Below are 20,530 nucleotides of genomic sequence, written 5' to 3' on the forward strand. Positions count from 1 at the left end.
CATAAAATAGTAGTTCAATAAAATTTTGAATGCGAGTCAACAAACATGATGACATGGCCATTGACCCCTCTGGATGATATTAGAAGACTTTAAAGTTAGAAAATTTTATTTGTTAGACTACTGATTAATCAATTTTGAAATCATAATGACAATTATGTTGATATTTGGGGCCTTTTCTTTGTATTTCATTATGCACCTAGGTACTGAATCTTTTTCTTGCCTTGTTGCTTTCTTCATTTGGAGCATCTAATCTCTCAGCACCAACTTCAGACAGTGGTGACACTCAGAAGCTACAAGAGGCTTTTAATCGATTTTCTCGGGCATCCAGATGGGTTAAAAATAATGTTCTTTCACTTCTAAAGGTATTCTTTTTGCTTGTATTATTAAATTTATTTTACCAAAGAAGAAACATACTCTGACTGTTTATGAGATCAAGCAAGGCATTCATTTTGTTGAGAGTTAATTTTTCAGAGTTTCAATAAATAATGTTTAAAGAAATAGAGATCCTAAAGCTGGTTTTAGTCATGAAGTTTGAAATAACTAATCTGTTATATAGTGGCTGTATATTATTAACTTTTTCTTTTTCTTGTTTCAAAGACATGGTGACATTGTGTCTGACTTTTCCTTTGATTTTATTAATAGTAGTACATTCATTGTTTGCATTATTTTTATTAATAATTCATATACATATATCCTGATTATGTCAAAGATACCTAGACTACTTATATTTATTTAAATGGACAGAGTATGAAACCAAAAGCGAGAAACCAAATTGGTGACCAAACACCAGACCATCGAGAAGATATGGAAGAACATCTTCCAGTTGGAGACATGATTGCTGATGGACAGGTTCAAATGAAGGAAAAGAGAAGTCCTAAGGAGCTCACGGATGTAGATGTACTGGTTACTGATGGGCTAGAGATTGCTATTCGAGGTATATCTTTGGCATTATTGGGAGTAATTTTAATTGCTCAAATGCTATTTATTTTAAATATAAATACCATGTAAAGCCTATTAAGAACATAAGTATAAATAATAACTTCTGATCAGAGCAAGCTAAGTAATTAAAGCCAAATTTACAATTAGCCTGGCCATCAGTACAGCTAATTAAATATATTTTTCTTATGTATCTACTTATAAAGATTAGAATGTGTTGTTTAATCAGTTGGGTATGCTTGCTGTTAACACTTTTTTGGCCTTAAAACCCAATAATATCTCATAAGGTTTGGCCAGCTACATTATACAGCTATTTCTTTATTTTTTATAAACAGCTTACATTTAGCTTTACGTAGCTTACTAAGAACAAAACAGTTTATTTCCCATTTCAACTTGAATAGCCCAATAACAGATTTCTTTTGATAAATCATTTAATGATGTATCTTTTAGGTTCTGCTAAAAAGGCTGTGCTTGCTGTGGGCTGCACTTCTGCCTGTTGGGGGATTATAACATTGACAGTCAATCCTGTCATTTGGTTAAGAGTAGTTGCATAGGTGGTGAATGCTACTGACTGGTTCACCTTCTGGTGAATATTTCTAAATTAGGGATGACTATACCTGAACTGTAGGGTGCCTCTGATGTGGCTATTTGGCCCTTGTTTTGCATAAGATACCAATCAGTTCACTATACTAAATAGATTAACTCTTATCAAGTGAAATTTTACCAATTTAAAAAATTAAGGCTATTAATTTACAAAATGTCATGTTTATAATGTGTAAAAATTTATGCATATAGTTCTAACTTACATTATGTCTGATAAAAAAAACTAGCAATATTTCTTTAATACAGTAAGGGCAGTGTTTTCAGTTATGAATGAATGAAGACCATAATTTACTGTGTGTATTGGTAATCTTGTAGGAGATGGCAAAGCTGTGACAGTGAAACTTAACAATAAACCAATGATGAATTCTGTCCACCCACCAGCCAGAGATGAACACAAGGACAAAATATCAGACAGAGAGTTAGATAACAAAAAGAAGGTAAATATCTTTTTCAAGATAATAGACTACTATGAACTTCATAGTATTCATAATGTGTTTTGTTTATATTTTACTTTAGGATGAAAATGTTTTCCTTGAAATTATAGTTTTTATTAAAGTATAAAGGTAAACAAATAAGTCATTGAATTTATTTGTTGGTTTTACATTATAAAAAAGAGAACATATGTAAAGACCTAGGTATGCTAGATGTGTTGATTGCCTTGAAACTTTGTGTTATTTTAACCTTTTTGACTTCTTTTCTGGTATGTATGAAATCTGTAAGCAGTATGCCTGGATTTCAAAGGGCTAGTACTGCAAGCGGTTACTGTGTAATAAAAGTTTAACTATGGTATACATTCATGATATCATCTCAAAAAACTGAATTTTAGGTATTTAATAATGATAATGATAATGGTCATTGTATTTTTCACTAAAGAAAGATGACTTAAAATATGATTAACAAGAAAATGTATACTTAATACCTTTACTTTGAAGTTTGACACTTACAAAATCAAGGTAATTACAGTGTCTAAAAAATAAATGATTAGAAGCTTTATATATGTCAAAGCTTGTTGTATGCTAAAGAATTTATTTCATATGCATATAGTGGCTCAGCGGTATGTCTGCAGACTTACAATGCTAAAATCTGGGTTTTGATACTCGTGTTGGGCACAGCACAGGTAGCCCATTGTATAGTTTTTGTGCTTAACTACAAACAAACATATGTATATATAACCTTGAGCTGTTTCATTTTAAAACTAATAGTTTCTAGCTACTACAACATAAATAAAACATTGTCTATGTTTAATAAGTAGATGATAATTTATGTACTGTTCACACATTTCCAGTAGTTATAGAAGTCTCATAATAGTTACAAATAAGAAATTAATTGAAGTGTGTATCACACATACACACACACGTGTATATATATTCTTTTTTCTAATTTGTATTTCTAATTTACATTTTAAAAAACGATCCAACAAAAGAGTGTTAATAACCTCCTATATTGAAAATATAATAATGCATGTTATGAATTTTATTAGGCTTTTGCTGAATAAAAATCATCTCTTTCATATGTTGGACAGTTTACTATGGACTGCTCCTGTCTTATGACTGATCTTGTACATGACGTTACAGATTCTGTGTTGAGTTCATCAGGTCTGAGGGATTAATTAGCAGGGTTTCTGTTTACATGAACAGTGTGATTCTAAGAGACAGCTCAAAAGAATGGCAAACCTGATTGGCTATGAGAACATTATTTCAACCTTGTTCCGTTTTTTTATTTTTTTTCAATTTAGTAGATGAGTCAAGAAAATTATGGCAGCACAATACAGATTAGAATACCCAATTCTATTGAATTGTAATTGAGCTTAAGAGTAGTTTCTTAATTCAGTTTTTCCATTCTGTAAGACAGTTTCATATGCTGCTGTTTTCCCATTTTTTTTTTCTCTCTTATATGGCTTTATTTTGAGCATTTCTTTAATTTCAGAAAAATTATACTAGGATTTTCAAACTAAAGAAAAATTGCTTAATGTAGCTAAATGTATTATAGTTGTTTTGTTAACATAGATGGTTGAAACTTGTATTGTGGGAATTAATAAATATAAACAGAAAGATAATTGGTGTAGTCTTTATCTTTTCCTGTTTCTGCCAAGGAGAAAGAGTATCTGGGTGTTAAGGTATTTCCACAGAAGGATGATGATACTTTAAGTGTGAAATCAAGTGAAAGTATGAAAGATTGGAAAGATAAATCTAATTTTGAGAAGGAACAAAGTCAATCATCTTTCCATGAAGAAAAAAAAGATCTTAGTAAAGAAGACCTTGAGGGAAGTGAAGGTAAATTATGGCTATGACCAAATTCTTTTTTTCTGTTTTATAAATATGTATGTATGTTATAACCATAGACTGAGCAGATTTATGCAAGAACCCATATAAGTAATTTATGAAAAATTTAATTTGATATTATTAATTAAAAGCTTTTATAAGTGCACAGTTTCACACCACCTAACTTTGGAGTATGAAAATTTCATATATAGATATACATATTTTATATATGCACTGTTTTAATCATAATATATGCATTAAAGTTGTTTCCCATCTTTATACACTTTTTTTAGCTGAGATTCAAAACAACAGCAGTATTTTAGGCAAAAATAACAAACTCAATTAACTGTTGGTTCCTTATATATATATATATATGACTTATGTGTTTGTATATAAACAAATAATTGTATATGTATATCTATACCTGTGGGTTATAAAAGGAGCATGTGTGGAAAAGTAAGGGTTGCATTTACATTCTTTATATTATATAACCAGAACTTTTGTCTGACTGATAAATGCAACAGAAACTGTTTATTGGAATGCTATCTTATCATACCTGAACTCCATAAACACTTATATGTTAAGATAATAGCTTACATTTGTTATTGTAGCAAACAAACAACTAAGTATGCTCCACTTAATTGTTCCTAGTATTTTCAGTGGTTGTATCAAGAAACTTTCTATTTAAGTTTAAATTATCAGACTAATCATCACCCTTTACATATAAATTTTTAAGATGAAAATGTCATACTGACCATAATGCTTACGTTTTCTTTATTTTGATTTAAAATGCTTTTCCGAAACTTAATAAAACAACTCTGAAAGTTGAACATGTTCTTCTGCCCAAAGAGTTTATCTTGTTTCTTTTATTTTGCTTATTTCATTTTCTTTCATGATTAGAAATACTTATGATCTAAAATCTACATATATCTTGTGTATTACATATTGTTTTTCTATGTTTTCTATATGAATTTGGGCTTGGCATGGCTTAGTGACTAGTGTGCCTGACTATGGAACTGAGGGTCAAGAGTTCGTGTCCCATTGGTGCAAAATCACACTGCTCCTGAAGGTTGTGGTTGCATTAGAGGGTTGTTTTTCAAATCCCAATATTTGATTAGAGTAGCCCAAGAATTGGTGATGGGTGCTATTGAGTAGCTGCCTTCCCTTTAGTCTATCAGTATAAAATTAGGGATGGTTAGTATATTTAACTCTTGTGTAGCTTAATTTACATGAATATCTAAAACAAATAAACTAGATGAACTTCTAAGCTTGTTAACTACTTTAGTCATAGATATCCCATTAAAATTTTATATCTGTATGTAACATTGTTTTCAATGTAAAAGATTTCCTGGAACACTCAGAAGAAAATCCAGACACTGAAATTGCAGACTCTGGGAATGTAGACTCCACTGCAGAAGATGTGATTGTGGATGAAGAACCTACAGAATGCTGTCCTGACTGTTGCTATGTGCACTTTCCCTGGTGTGCAGGATCAGAAGAGTCTCCACACTGGCAGTCTTGGGATAAACTTCGATCTAAAAGTTTTCACTTGGTGGAGAATAAGTACTTTGAGACACTGGTGGTTACTCTGATCATGATCAGTAGTTTAACTCTGGTAAGCTTCGAATGATTGTATGTTTGAAAAAAAATGTTTAATCTAATGCTAATTAGAAGTATAATACAGAATTTTCAGATAAAAATTTTGTTTGATTTGTAACTTGGATTTGGATTCTTGGTTATATTACTTATAAGTTTTTCACTGTTTAAAGAAAATAATCATTTTGCTTTTCATATAATTTCCTCTGTATTACAGTGTAGCTTCAACTAATTAGTTATATAATCTTTCTGAAAAATATATTTCTGTATGAAAGACTCAGCAATAAGCTTTTATTTAAGCTCTGAATCATGAATTTAATTATATTTGCAATAATATCTAAGGAAAACTGCTTGCATAAATAACAATAGAAAATACAGTCTGCTTGCACAGTGAGATTCCGGATATGAGTTTGACACTTTAGAATGAAGAGAATTACATCGTGACAGCTTGGCTAAGCAAAAAATATATTCAAAATATTCTGAATAGAAAACATTACATGCTGCTATGCTCAGCAATACCTTAGCAAAAAAAAAATGTATTCTCTATGAGTTCTATATTCTCATCTATAAACTTTAATGAAAAGTTGGATTATAGTCAATAATAACGTAACTTTATGTTATTGTATACAGCAAAATGGAAAAAAAACATTTAGATACTAGCATGAATTTCTGGGAACATCCTTTTCATTTGTTTTAGTTAATTACTGTAAAATTTTGTATAGGTTGTAATAACCTTTTTTTTTAAAGAAATTACATTATAAATGTATTTTTAAGTTTAATAATATTTATTCTCTAATCAAGATCATACTTAAGTACTTGTGAAAATATTTGAGATTTAAAAAATTATTGTTTATCACAAAATTCTTGACATATAAAAATAATGTAAAAACACAACGAAAAAAGAATATTTATTGTATCAGGTTGTTTGTGGAACTAAGATATATAATGAACAAACCAATTCATGATTTTGTGTATTAGATCAACGTACAGTTTTTTCCTATACATGCAAGTATTTTCTTTTAACATTTGTATCTTACGTATGCTTTAGAAAATGTTTTTCTCATATCAGTCTATTCAATGTGAACCCCAGTTTACAACTTCTTAAGTTTTTTCCACCAGTTGTCAGTAGCTGTTTCTCACCTAGAACATGATAAAAGATATCTAATTATTGAGACAAATCATTATTACTCAGTCTTTGATTTATAAGTCTGTCCTTTTCTAACCTTTTTTTTTAATAAACAGTTTCATTTTTTAAATTAGGCATTTAAACTTCTACTCACTTTCTTTGTTGCTCAAGACTATTCTCTCTTTCTTCTTTTAAATTTTATTAATAGCAGCTTTTGATTGTTAATGTATTTGAAATTAATCATAGCTATAATGTTGATCACATTGAGTTTGGCAATATAATAGTAAATTTGATAGGTAACCATACAATTGTAATATCACATGCAACCACAAAGTGGTTATTAAAGCTCAAAATTAACAGTGGCTAACTAGCAGAATGTCAGTGGGTTTAGCCAGCAACCATTGAGGGGCACTTTTATTTCTCTGACAGTTTGTTATCCAGGAATGATTATGAACACTCAGACCAACTGTTAACAATTAGATTTTTTTTTAAAGATAGCTATTGCCACAACATGTATTACAAATGTAGCTTTTTCTTATGAGCTTTCAAGATCAACATCTTATTTGAGATATAACCAAATTAAGCATTTGTTAGAAAGTTAGTGTAAAAAATGTAAAAACATATGTAATAAGTAGTTAAACTGATTTTCATTTATGATTAACTGATTTTGTGTTTAATTAACCTCTGATAGAATATACTGATATTTCCAAATTGGTTCACTACATTGTTTTTAAAGAGAGATAAACTGCTAATATTTGATTTTTGAAATTATCAATATTTACACCAAGCATGGCCCACTGATTTTTTCTATGATAATTATTTTAATGATACCTTTGTTTCAAAAAACAAAAAGAATTGCTACAAATACATTAGATTTCTGTACAATTTTTGTGTTTTTTTGCTAAGTTTTAGGTTAGTTGTGTCCAAATACCTCCAGTAAAACTGATTATGAAAATCAATTAGTGAATTTTTTCTACACATAAAATTGGAAGCTGTGATGGATTTTTTAAAAGTTGTATAATCATCTTATCAATTAAAAGTATTATAAGATGTAGAATACAGTCTATTCATAAATGTATTAAAAACTCTTTAAGACTACGATCATAGATACAGAATCACCATTTTTTAAATGTTAAGGGAGTTATTAGTTTGAATATTAGAAATAATTTCTTTGTTCTTCACTCTAGGCTTTTGAGTCTTATGTTCTGATCTTCAACTTTTTATGAGACAAGTGTTAAAGACTGTTCATTTCTTTGTTTTTGCTTTGCATCCTTAGGCTCTTGAAGACGTTCATCTTAAACATCGTCCATTACTAAAGGAGGTTCTTGTAATTGTAGACAAATTCTTCACAGTAATCTTCTTTCTGGAGATGATTTTGAAATGGTTAGCTTTTGGCTTTAAAAAATATTTCACAAATGCTTGGTGTTGGTTGGACTTTGTCATTGTCTTGGTAAGTTGTGTGTAACAGTTATAAGATTTGTAGATCTACTGTATTTTTGTACAGTTTATGACTTTTAATATAAAGTAAACTTGCATTCCAATCAGGTGGACTTACCCCTCAATTGCTTGAATTGCTTTCATGCTGTCAACAACCATATGATTTCAAATACAGTTAATATGTAGCCTTTTTTATAGTAATCTGTGACATGCCATCATTTCACAAGTTGTGATTTAGATTTTTGGAAATGGCATAAAATTCACAAATTTGGTAAATTCTGATATTTCAAATTACTTTTGAATTATTCTTATCACCAGTGCTTCACCATTAATTACAAACAAAAAAGCTGAAAAATTAAACAAACAAATGGAATAATAACCAGTGAATCGAGATTCAATTTTTTTTGTTCTTTCCTCAGTAGGATAGAAAATAAAAACTATCAAACATTGCTTTATATACTTTTAAGTACAGATGTAGAGAAAGGTCCATATGGGCACCTGTTGCAAGTTTGACTGATGTAACATTTCTTACATCACAGGTTTGTTATTTTTACATGTGAATGGTTAAAATTGGATCTGCCTGACAAAGATTGGGTGTAAAGAGTACTGATCAACCTTTGCTTCATTCCTTTTCAAATAAAAGAGGATGTTACAAAAGGTATTTGTTTTCTGATGAACAACTTCCAGAATCCACCTTTGTTGAAGCATAGTGAAGTTAAAGCATAGATCTGAAAATGATTCTGCTTGTACGCAGTTATAAACCTTAAAACAACTCATTAAAGGCGTAAATCAGCAACTCAAGTAGAATTTAATGATGCCAGAGAGCTAACTATTTATGCTTTGTAAGAATTTTTTTATTAGAATACAGATAAAAGTTTCAATAAATATTCTATAGGACTTTAAAAACATACCCAATAAAGAACCTGAATTGCATGTATTAAAATTGGAATTAAAAAGTTTTCTTTATTTTTAATATAGCCTTTATAATGCATATTTTTTATTCTTTAAAACAAAACAATTATATAACACAAAATACATTGAAGTTTTTATATTAATTATATATATTTTTACAGAATTAAACATTTAATTTTCACATTATAAAAATTACATTTTTCTGTTTTTTTAAAACCCAATATTTTTTTATATTAGAATTAAGATAACCTACACCAGTTTGTAAACAGTATATTAAAAACTATCCATCTGCCAATAGTTATCAGAAAAACTTTGTATATTTTTTAGATTTGGTAGTGAAACAAAACTTCTACTATGGCATTTTTGGACTATTCTAATCACTGCTAGATGAAAAATACAGCAAAGTCACCTATAAAGCTGCTGTAGGGACAGACAGATGTAATTGTCACTTATTTGTGTGATCTACAGTGCAAATAAACCTTATAATGTAGTTATATTAGAAGTATTCAAAACATCCTAGATAATTGTTGCCCTGCCAGAGCTGGCTGGTTTTAACTGCCATCCTATATAGAACAGTTGTACATATTTGAAGGATACCATACAGAACTGCTATAAACATCTAGAAAATGGTTGATAGAATGAATATAAAGTATTGTAGATGTATCCCACAAATGATAGTAAACACTAATGAAATCCTATAGGAAAGCTATATACCACTTATGGACTTTTAGAAATATTAGATTTTATATCCCTTTACAGAATGTTTATAAGACTTATTTCAAGTTATGGACTTTCTTATGTAAATTTCCCAGTGTTTATAAACAGACACAAATCAATGTACTATGGTCTTTTTAACAGACAAACTGTAGACTGGCTGTAGAGGTGTAAAATAATGTAGCCTTTTTAGAGATTAGATGTAGAGTGACAAGAGACATTTTATAGTCCTTCCCTATAACTTGTAAAAAAGACTTTACAGTGAGTATAGTCTTTTTAAAGACAAACTTTAAAGAAAATCTAGAAGAGGGATAGCCTTTCTTACAGAGCACCCATAGAGTGGCTGTAGCCTTTTTTTATAGGTAACTGTACAGTAGCTAGAGATATCTTATAAGACATCCTATAGAATAACAACTAACTGATAGAATGTTTACAGACTAGACATTGTCTATTTATAGACAACTAGTAGTGGCTGTAGCTTTTTAAACTTAACTTATACAATAGCTATTTTATAGATAACTGTAGAGTGACTCTTAATTTTTACAGATGTTGTATAGAATGTCTATATACATTTCATAGAAAAGTAGTACAAATGAAGTTTATAGTGTGTTTATGACATTTGTTTCACAATTTGTAGAGAAAACTTACTCATAATTTATAAAATATAGATTTTTTTCATATATCCTATAAAATGATTATACCTTTTCATAGACAAGCTACATTTATAAGATGAGCCGGTTTACCAATGATATAGTTATATATTATTATAGATCTCTAGAAGGGCAAAATATTTTGCAATTGAAGCTTAAATAATGGTCATACATCCTTTTTTATAGAGTAACTATAGACGTTTCACAGACAACTTAATAGATGGACTGTAGCCATGGGTCTATATAATATTTAAAGGGATACAGTTCTAAGGCAATACCAAAATATCTATAGAAGATATTCCATAGGACAAGACAAGTTTAGAGGCTATAGGATAGCTATTACCATTTTATATCTATACAAAAATACTATAGCCATTCTATAGGGCATTTTTCCTAAGGGAACTAACTAACTACTTTGAAATAAATTTTTATTCTAAAAATGTAATACTTATACCTGAACATTCTTGTACATGTTATCATTTGCATTTTCTTATAAATTATGTTTTCAAAGTTGTACATGCTGTTAAATATAATGTTTGAGTTTACAGCTTTATTATTAATCCATTTTCAAAGAATATGCCAAAGTGAAAAAAATGGTGAATGTTGTAGTATTTATTTTATAAAATCACCATGTTTTGAACTCATTGTTTAAAAATAAAATAATATGCTAAATTGTTTCTTACTATTTTTTTATGGTTAAAGAAAAGTAAAATATATTAAAAGTTTTTATTATGATTTTATATTAATAGAAATTCAAGTTAATATTGATTATATTTATTGTTTCATTTTGTAGTGGGCATATTCAATGGCTATTTTGTGGTTCTTAACAACTTATCTTTTGTGTTTTTTTATCCGGACCCATTGTTTATTACATCCTAGACAATGTCTTCCTAGAACCTCTCCAACTAATCCCTTGGATTTTTTTCTCCTTATGTGCCTCTCCTGATTCCTGCCCACTGCCTCTCCTTGCTGACCTAATCAGGTCTCCTTGTTTAACCTGGTTGTTGGGTTTATGGGATTTAGCAACATTCCTGCCTTTAAAACAATGCGAACCCTGCGAGCCCTACGCCCCCTTCGGGCCTTGTCTCGGATGGAGGGGATGAGAGTAAGTAAACCTAAGAATGTGTCCACACACAAGTCTGTTGTGCATATCTTGTGTTTGTGTAACTCAGTGAAAAGCAACCGAATGAAGAGATCTTTTCTTCTGAGGAACTGCCTGTATTGTAATTGCTGTGATGTTTTTATGTAGTACTGTGATGGCCAAGCACAGGATGTCAGCTAGAATCAGTGCCTCTATGGCCCTATTGTAACCAGCTCATTTTCGAAACATTAATTTAGTATTGTTTCACCAACTGTACCTATTATTTTTATGCAAAAAATGTCAAAATTAATAATTTTAGGAGTCTGGCAAAACATACACATGATAAACGAAAGGTATAAAAACTGTACTTTTTTAGTTTATAATTTCTTAAGTTTGATCAAAATTACCTTTATTTACTAATAATTTTACATTTGAAGTTTTTGGTTATTTTTGTTGTCACATAAATTAAAATATTTATACACATATATGTAATTTATTTGAAACTATGAATATTTTTTATTTAGTTATATTGGAATATCGTGACATTACCTTACTGTTTGGGAAGTTAATTACTTTTATGTTGTGTGTTTTATCTACTTGATTGGTTAGAGATTTCGTTTTTCTAATTATTAATATTTTAAAAAATATCAATACACTAAGAAAACATTTGTAATTATTGAAACAATTGCTTGGAGTAATGTAAATTATACATACAAGATCAGATCTCTATTTTCAAATTACAGTGAGGTACTAATATGACTAAATGTCATATAGAAACATGAGCTGGTTACAACAGAGTCCAGTAGAAGGCGGTAATTGAGTAGCATAGCCTTGTGAGTTCTAGTTGGGGTTAGAAACTCAACTAGAAGGAGCCTTTTATGTAAGTGACTTTCTACCCTGTCAGGTGTCAGTGGTCAATCTTGTGGCAACAATGGCAGGTGTAGCGAAGATTCAAGCCTTCAAGACAATGCGAACTCTTCGTGCTCTCCGACCTTTGAGAGCCCTTTCTCGTTTTCAGGGAATGCGGGTAAGTGATGTAATAGAAGGAGCTTCGTCCAGTGTAATTTATGCAGCTGTATCTTCAACATCAATGTTCAATTATGTATTGCTTGAAGTGGCATAACTTGCTAATGGTTGAGTGTTGACATAAAGGCTCGTATTATGCACTGAATTAATGTACAGTTTTGCTTTCTTAAGTGTGTGAAGTAAACTTTTCTCTAAAATGTGGTGTTTAGAATCTTAATCCTGCAATATTAACCACTTATGTTTACACACCTTTACACATACAAACATCAGATTCAGTCATACTGAAAATTCCAAAGTAAATTATTACTGCTAATATTAAAAGTAGGAAAGTTTGTTAGTGAACTTCGAGTGTTCTGAACTTATAAGTATCATCAAGAAATTTCTTGGGTAGTTTACTAAAAAAGTTAAGAATATATATTTAGTGAATGATAATCAGTGTAACAAATATGTATATTTAAATATTGGGGAACATGAAAGAATCTCTTGTAGTATTGATTGATTCACACATATTTTTTGTTTCAACATTACAGTAGGCTAGTTCTACATTAATGTAGATTCATCATGGCAAGGCAACAGTCTATTATAGAAGAGTATTGATTTTTAAAGTAAATTTCTTTTTTCCAGTTAAGGACACCAACTCTTTCAACCAAGAGAGTGAATAAATGCTAGTATACTTGTATGTTGGTAGTTTGGTTCCTAAATATGCAATAATAAAGAAACACAACATTAAAATTCATCCTGAACATTTTCTGTGTGTTGCTTCAAGAAAATCGTAATTTGTAAATCAGGCTTTATTTTTCTATGCTTAGAAATATTTCTATATATGGAATAACATGTGGATATTGTAGGAGATTACTCAGTTTATGCAAATGTTGGGTATAATGTTGTTAATTTAGGTAACAGTAAGCTTTCCCCAGATATCATTCTCATACACAGTGATACATGTGAATTTACATAGCATTATATTACATCATACCTGTTGGTTGTACAAGTTGTTATATGTATATATGTGTTTGATATCCTAAGAGATTTTTTTATGAAACAGGAATGTGATTATATTGTTTTGTTGTTTTTCTCATCACTTCATTTAATAGTTTTATGCATGTATATATGCCACAGAAAAGCTAAAAAGATTAGAAACTACACTTATGATTGATTTTTTATCTTCAAGCCTGCCTAAGAATTGATTCTTGAATTTTGTACTTCATATGAAAAGTCTGCTCTTTAAATTATTTTAACTTAATTATGCTATTGAATCATTCAGGTGTTTTTTGTAAGGTAGTAAAGTCAGAATTTTATACTTTTTTTGTTTGAAATGAAATGTTTGTTAATGGCTACTTGTTTGATTCTGTAATGTAGCATGTGAATTTCATAGATAATGCATGGCTATACTGTTTGCTATTGGCCCTTGTGTTCATGTAGCTTAAGTGTTTGCTATGTAATACTTAGTTAGAAACAACATGGGATCAAGAAAGGTAAGAAAAAAAAAGTGGATTACAGATCTTTCCTACAAAACCAAGTAAGTTGGATCTTTTTATTCTTACTGTAGTGGTTTTTGTATCTCAGATATTCATGTTATAGTGCTATCTTGCCATGTGCATGACTTTACCTTTTATAGAAGTAGAATTTTTGTCTCTGATATTTCATTCAATAAAATGTGTAAAATGGTTCATTAATCTTTTAAATATTATATGCTTTGATGTTTTTGTTAATGTTCTCGGTAAGTCATAAATTCTGATTAGAGAAAAAAATAAATTGAGTTTTTCCTTTTTTTTTAATCTATGTAAACACAAAATAGAACTTATACTGTGTGAATACAGCAGTAGATTTCATATTTAAAAAAAGGATGTAAACACATAATAAAATGCATTGTTTCTTGTGTTAAAGAATATTGATTTGAAGTTCACCACAAAGATTAAAGCTTCAGAATATTTAACATAAACATTTAAGTTTGATGCTCTCTTATTATTTTACTGTTGAGAAGTCTGAGTAGTTAGTGTATATGCTGAATGCTAATTTATTTAGTAGGCCATCATAAGTTGTGCATGTATGTAAGTTCTTTATTAGACAAATCTATGAATTTATGTTATAAGATTCTCCACTCTTTAAACACACATTAGTGAAGATTTTTTTTTGTTTCTTATTTGACTTTTCCAACATAGGTAGTAGTGAATGCTCTCATCCAGGCCATACCAGCTATTTTCAATGTGTTGTTAGTTTGTCTCATTTTCTGGTTGATATTTGCCATAATGGGTGTCCAGATGTTTGCTGGGAAGTATTATCGATGTCTTGATAATGAAGGAAATCGAGTAAATTCCTCTTATGTGCCAAACGAACAAGCCTGTTCAGCCAGAAATTTAACGTGGGACAACCCGATGATTAATTTTGATAATGTACTGAATGGATACTTGGCACTTTTTCAAGTAGTAAGTACAGTTTTTATTTGAAGAACTGCTGCCAAAATGATATTTCAAATATTGTAATTTTTAGTCACATTTGGAAAATGTTTCCCATGTGAGAAGCAAAGATTGACAGTATTTAGTTTTCAAAGTTTTTGTTTTTATTTATTTGTAGTGTAAAGAAAAATATTGATTTCACGCACAATGTTATTTAACATTTCTAAAAAATGTAGTGAAAATATACTTAATAGTGTTGTGTGGTATAAGAAATAGTAAATCTGCTACTAAAACATATTTTTGGTTTAAAAATATAAAACTGTATTTGTAGTTGCATAATGTGAGAATATGTATTTATTTGAGAAAATGGTATGGTTTAAAGGAAAAGTATAATTTAAATAATTAATGATAAGTAATCATTATTATAAAGTGATCTGTTACGATTTTAATCATAACAAGCTCTGTTAATAAAATTAAGTTGAAATATTTAAGTTATATTTTAGACTGTTTTCTCACTCAGATGTAACTTAGTAAAGCATTTGAAGTAAAATTTATCTTTGTAGGCTACCTTTAAAGGATGGACTGCAATTATGGACAGTGCAATTGACTCTAAAGAAGTAAGTATTTTTTTTTGGGTTGGGGGGGTGGAGGGGTTTTTTTACTTTATATGTACCGATAGAAGGAAATAACTTCAATATAATAGATTTCCTCTTGATAGTCAGCAAATCAACATATGGTCACTCTAAACAATGTAATTTGATAAAACTCATTCTGAAAACTAATACTCTACAGTTATTGGGATCTGTCTGTTCAAGTGAAAAAATATCCACATATACTTGTACGCTATATTTTGCAGAACCCCTACTTTCCAACTGATTCATAACATGTTGCAAATCAGGGTCGCAGTGGTTCCTTAGTAGGGTCGTGAAGGGTTGTGTGTATATAAATTTCCTAAGCCTGAGGGTCGTGAGGTCCTTTTGGTGTCCAAATAAGGGTCACAACAAAAAAGGTTGGGACACACTGATGTAAGTTATTTGTTGATGATTTCAGATATGTGTTTGCTCAGATGTTTGGTTTTGCTGCCAGTACATGTACTTGAGAACTGGCTCAAGTGAATAAACAAACATGTGAGATTTGAAGCATGGTGTTTTTTCTTTATTTTTAAACACATTTCTCAGCCAAAAATGATTTTTTGAGACAAACAGTTGCTTGAGGGAAAAAGTTTCAGAAATGGCTTCTGATTTGGTTTCTTACATTAATAATCATGTAATGAAACACAACTTACTATTTGAGCAAGCAAATATCTCTATAAACACTAAAAATATCTCTAAACCAGTAAATAACTCAAGAGGGAGAGAGAGTACAATACATCTATTCAAAATAAGGATTTTGTTATTTTTATTAGAAGGGACTATGATATATAAGAGGATCTTGTCATCAATACTATAAAGCTTTCATTAAACTAACAGAAAAATGTGGTGCCATGACGTTGAACTTTGTAGAATATCTGGCCTATTAGGTAAATAGTAGAAGTATCATCCTTACATGCTTTTCATATCTGTATCTAATGGTTCCAGCTGTTTTTCCCATTCCAGGTGGTCAACCTAACAACTGTATTTTTCCCTTTATGATACTCTTATTTTCTAATCAGTTTTAATTTCCTCCTGTTTTCTGCTTTGTACATGTCACCTGATACGTACATCTACTTCAGTAAATTTTAGTATAATCATTATTGTATTACCATACACTAACTAAACCACTGTTTATTTGTTATTACAACATCGCTTAATTATAAAATGTTTAAAAACTTGTCTACTTAGGTAGCAAAATTAATTCCACAAAAAAATTTAGTTTATTTACTGCCAAAATGACATAAGCACTTCACATGTACATATTATTGGTGAGACATATTTTACAAAATTGTTGCATTTTAACCTACACTTTTATTTCATGTATTAAAATACAAGATGCATTGGAAATATAAAAACAAATATGTTATTTTATGATGCGGGAACCTTTTCTACTTTATTAATTTTATTTTTCATGAAGGCATATTTATATCCATTATTTTTAATGTTATGTATCTTCTAAATCTCTGTAGTCAGTGGTTTAATTCATCTGTAGATATATGTCTTATCTCAAGCCCAAATTTGAAGTATTCTTTATGGAAATATGAGAGTTATATGAAATAAATTGCTTAAAAATGATACTGCCAAAATTGGAATTATGTAATTTTGTGTTGAAATTAAAAGCACAACTAAAACTTTAAGTATGAATTCTAAATTTCATTTATATAAAAATTATGGCTTTAAAATTACTGTACATTCTTTTGAATTATATTCATGGGAAAATAGCAATATGATAATCACTACCCTAACTTTTATTAGTTGACAGTTTTTTTCAGCAGAAGCAAAAGGTTTTACCAACTCTATGAATAATATACAAAAAAGTATTACTTGAAATATTAGGATGCAGCAATTTGGACAAAATAATTAAAATATCTAAGACCATTAAGTAGCCAAGCAAGGCAGAAATAATTATATCTTATTTTGTAAAGCTCCATAGTTTAGGGAGTTTTTATGTTTTACTTCTTTTTTTTTGTGGTATTACAGAATCTTTTTTTCTAAACTTTGGTTTTTCAAGAGTTCATAACTTCAGCTAGCCACAGCAAGATCTTTCATAAACATTGAGTATTCCTGTTGCCTACCTGTGGTGATTTAAATTTTCTTTGTTTAACCATGTAGCATTGCCAATATGAACCTGCAATGAATTTTTTCAATCATAGTATCAGCTTAAAAGTACACTTACTCAATCATTTATCTGTAGGTAGTACATATTAATTAATTATTGAATCAATAACACAGTATTTATTATCATTACACTGCTGTTTGTCCTCAATGAAGTACATGAGCTTGTATTTGGAGAGATATGCATTTCAATTAGGTTCATCATTGAGAAATCTGTCAAAAATATGTCATTACAATTTTGATTTTACAACAGTTGCTTCTATCAAGGGTAGAATTGTTTCAACAACGTTTTTCTTAATTTCTTATTTGAAGCAAAATCTTAATTTTTTCACAAGACAAATTTAAAATTTATTCAGGAAACTAGATAGATGGTCTTTCTCAAAGAGATCACAATTACTGATGAATGGTAAACAAATAACTGATTAAGCTGTAAATTTTAGATGTTATCATGCTCGTTGAAACTAATAATGAAATATTTACATTACAACAACAAGTCAAATTAGAACAATAAATATATAATTACACTTTAATAGAAAAATTTGAACTTTATAGTACATAGGCTTAATATCTTCAGGCCAAATATTACATTTATGCCCACAGTAGCTCAGCAGTCAGTCTGTAGGCTTATAATGCTAAAAACTTTGTGGTGGACAAAGCACAGATAGCCCATTGTGTAGCTTTGTGCTTAACAGGAAACAAACTTAAATTCATTGTTGTCCTTCCAATGAACCAAAAAGACCTTTCACCTCTGGAAATCTGAAATAGTTTTCAGGGGAACATTTATTGCATGTCCACTAGCACTGCCTTCTGTACATAATCACTCGGGTATTAAAGATAAGCATATTTTGTAACAGTTACAATGTGAACCATATTAGGGTTAAGTTGCTTATGAATTTAATTTTGTTAATAAAAATGTAAATTATGAGTTTGATAAAACCATAGACCTGAACATCAGATACTCAACATTCAAGCTGTACTATGTGTTACTTAATCTGATATGTATTTTAGCAATTAGCAAATACCAATATGTAAGACATATACAAACAACTCTTAGAGAACGTTTCAACAAACATAAATCTTCTATTAACACTGAAAAAAGATCTCCCTGTTGATCAACTCTTTAACCAACCCAGTCATTCCATTAAAAATGTTAGTCTCATCGGCATTGAAACAGGATTCAAAACTAAAGCAGACAGAGAAATAAAAAAAGCTTACTGGATTGCTAATCTAACCACTTTTCAACCTTTTGGAATTAATCTAGATCCTGGAATCAGTGATCTCTGTTTATTCGTTTCATCTCTGCCAGAAAAATAATTTTTATTCTTTGCTTATTTTTTTCATGTAAACTTACTATTTATTTAAGATAATTTTCCATACCTGTTTTTATAAATTGATTAGTATAACACACCTTTTTCAATCAGTCTCCAGGTGTCACCTATATTTTACTTAAACACTTAAGTATAGTTTTAAATATACATATATTTAACCATTTCTAAAGTACAATATCCCTAACACCTTTTCACATACACTCTCGCCATCGGCTAGATTGTACCAGAAATGAGATGCTTAGAACAGTACATAGAGAAATAGACTAAACATTTCCTGGAAAACTGGGTGACCTTCATGATGTCACTAAACTCCCTTTACATATATCACACATTCGATTACACCTCCATTCCCAGATTGCCCCTGAAGAAGAAAGGTCCACCTTTCGTAAGCACTCGGGTTATAGGGTTTTTATTCATTTGTGGCAAGATATTTGTTTTCTCAAACTGTTTCTAATTGCTTTACAGCTAATAATGACCAATGATTAGCAAAAGCAAATTTACAAGTCAATTCACTCCAAACCCAATTCAATGTTAGAATGGGAGTGTAAAAATTTAGGATGTATTGATCATGAAAACCAGCTCCGTTGAAAAGATATTGGTTTTATGGAAAAAAAAGAAAACAGGGTCTATTCTATTTCTGTGTTGTGTTAAGTTGTATGATTATTCTAAATATGGATGAAAAGAGTTTTTGTGTTAAAATAATTTTAGCAGAATTTTTTTTTATGAAATTATACATGCAATATTTGCTTCGAAAATTGTATCGTAATTCACATCAAAATAAAAATGAACTTTAGTTATAATATTATTTTCTAAAAATAATCCTAAGTTTAGCTAAACCATTATTTAATAGCATCATTCATTGGTCCCATAATATAAATAACTAAAGCCAGTTGGTTTCCATTTTATGACTAGTTAATTTCATCTGAAAACCAACATTCCCTTGTGAAAACACTAGCATCACAATATGCTTAAATTTTCAGCTGGGATTGGATGGAATTGTCAATTGAAAATAAAGAGGAAAAAAATGTGTCTTAAATGTCTTAGTTTAAATGCATAATTTGATTCTAGAACAAGTGTCACATTGCATGACATAAGCTAACAGAGTAGAATAAAACATGTATTATATTTACATCAAGATTGAATGTCTTTTTTTTTACTCTTGACACCAAATTTTGTTTTTGATTTTGGCCCCTTTTTTTGTCTCTGTTTGGCCAACTCCTCCAAGTTGTTTCTTCAAATTTTGTATCACCCCTACCTTTATAATAATGATATAAACATGTCAAGGGGTTTAAGACCTGTTACTAACTGATATACCTTTGTGTTTGGTGCGGCCATTAGTGACTTTTCTTCACTTGATTAATGTCAACCTGACTTCTTGGGTCTGTGTTTGAATTTTACATAACATATTTCTAGAGCAAGTAATTGTCACTAGCCATTTAGGAATTCAGCTTTCTCTACATCAGGAATTACATGTTATTATATATATATATATATATATAATGTTTAAGTCTATTAAAGTACGTACTAATATGTACATTTAGACTTGCGAGGTCACTTAATAATGTTGTTTGATAGAGAAGTATCTTGATGTTGGTATCTGTAAGTTGTTTGTCTCTATGTATGTGATTACAAGGTATAAAGATATATAGTGTAACAATTAAATAATACATATGATGTTTGAAAAAATCTCCTGACAATGTTCTGAATTTACCATGAA

The 20,530-nt window shown here is 29.7% G+C and overlaps 1 protein-coding gene across 13 annotated transcripts in view; it reads left to right on the top strand.

The window, feature by feature from the left end:
• The window catches only part of LOC106478902 (sodium channel protein para-like), a 182,248-nt gene that overhangs the window by 150,085 nt on the left and 11,633 nt on the right, over positions 1 to 20,530 (top strand). For 8 of the 13 annotated variants that reach the window (XR_002610019.1, XR_002610020.1, XM_022382584.1 and 5 more), the window contains 9 exons: positions 201 to 362; positions 745 to 934; positions 1,855 to 1,976; positions 3,605 to 3,812; positions 5,144 to 5,415; positions 7,799 to 7,972; positions 12,221 to 12,343; positions 14,505 to 14,768; positions 15,302 to 15,355. Coding sequence is in view for 11 of the 13 variants with exons in the window: in XM_022382584.1 (XP_022238292.1) it covers positions 201 to 362; positions 745 to 934; positions 1,855 to 1,976; positions 3,605 to 3,812; positions 5,144 to 5,415; positions 7,799 to 7,972; positions 12,221 to 12,343; positions 14,505 to 14,768; positions 15,302 to 15,355 (1,569 nt within the window). In the remaining 2 variants the exon portion in view is untranslated. Of the gene's footprint in view, positions 1 to 200; positions 363 to 744; positions 935 to 1,854; positions 1,977 to 3,604; positions 3,813 to 5,143; positions 5,416 to 7,798; positions 7,973 to 11,217; positions 11,341 to 12,220; positions 12,344 to 14,504; positions 14,769 to 15,301; positions 15,356 to 20,530 lie in introns of all 13 variants that reach the window. The other 5 variants (XM_022382610.1, XM_022382622.1, XM_022382640.1 and 2 more) reach the window with 5 other exon arrangements.

The sequence above is a fragment of the Limulus polyphemus genome, unplaced genomic scaffold (assembly GCF_000517525.1).
Source record: "Limulus polyphemus unplaced genomic scaffold, Limulus_polyphemus-2.1.2 Scaffold12, whole genome shotgun sequence".
Taxonomy (NCBI): domain Eukaryota; kingdom Metazoa; phylum Arthropoda; class Merostomata; order Xiphosura; family Limulidae; genus Limulus; species Limulus polyphemus.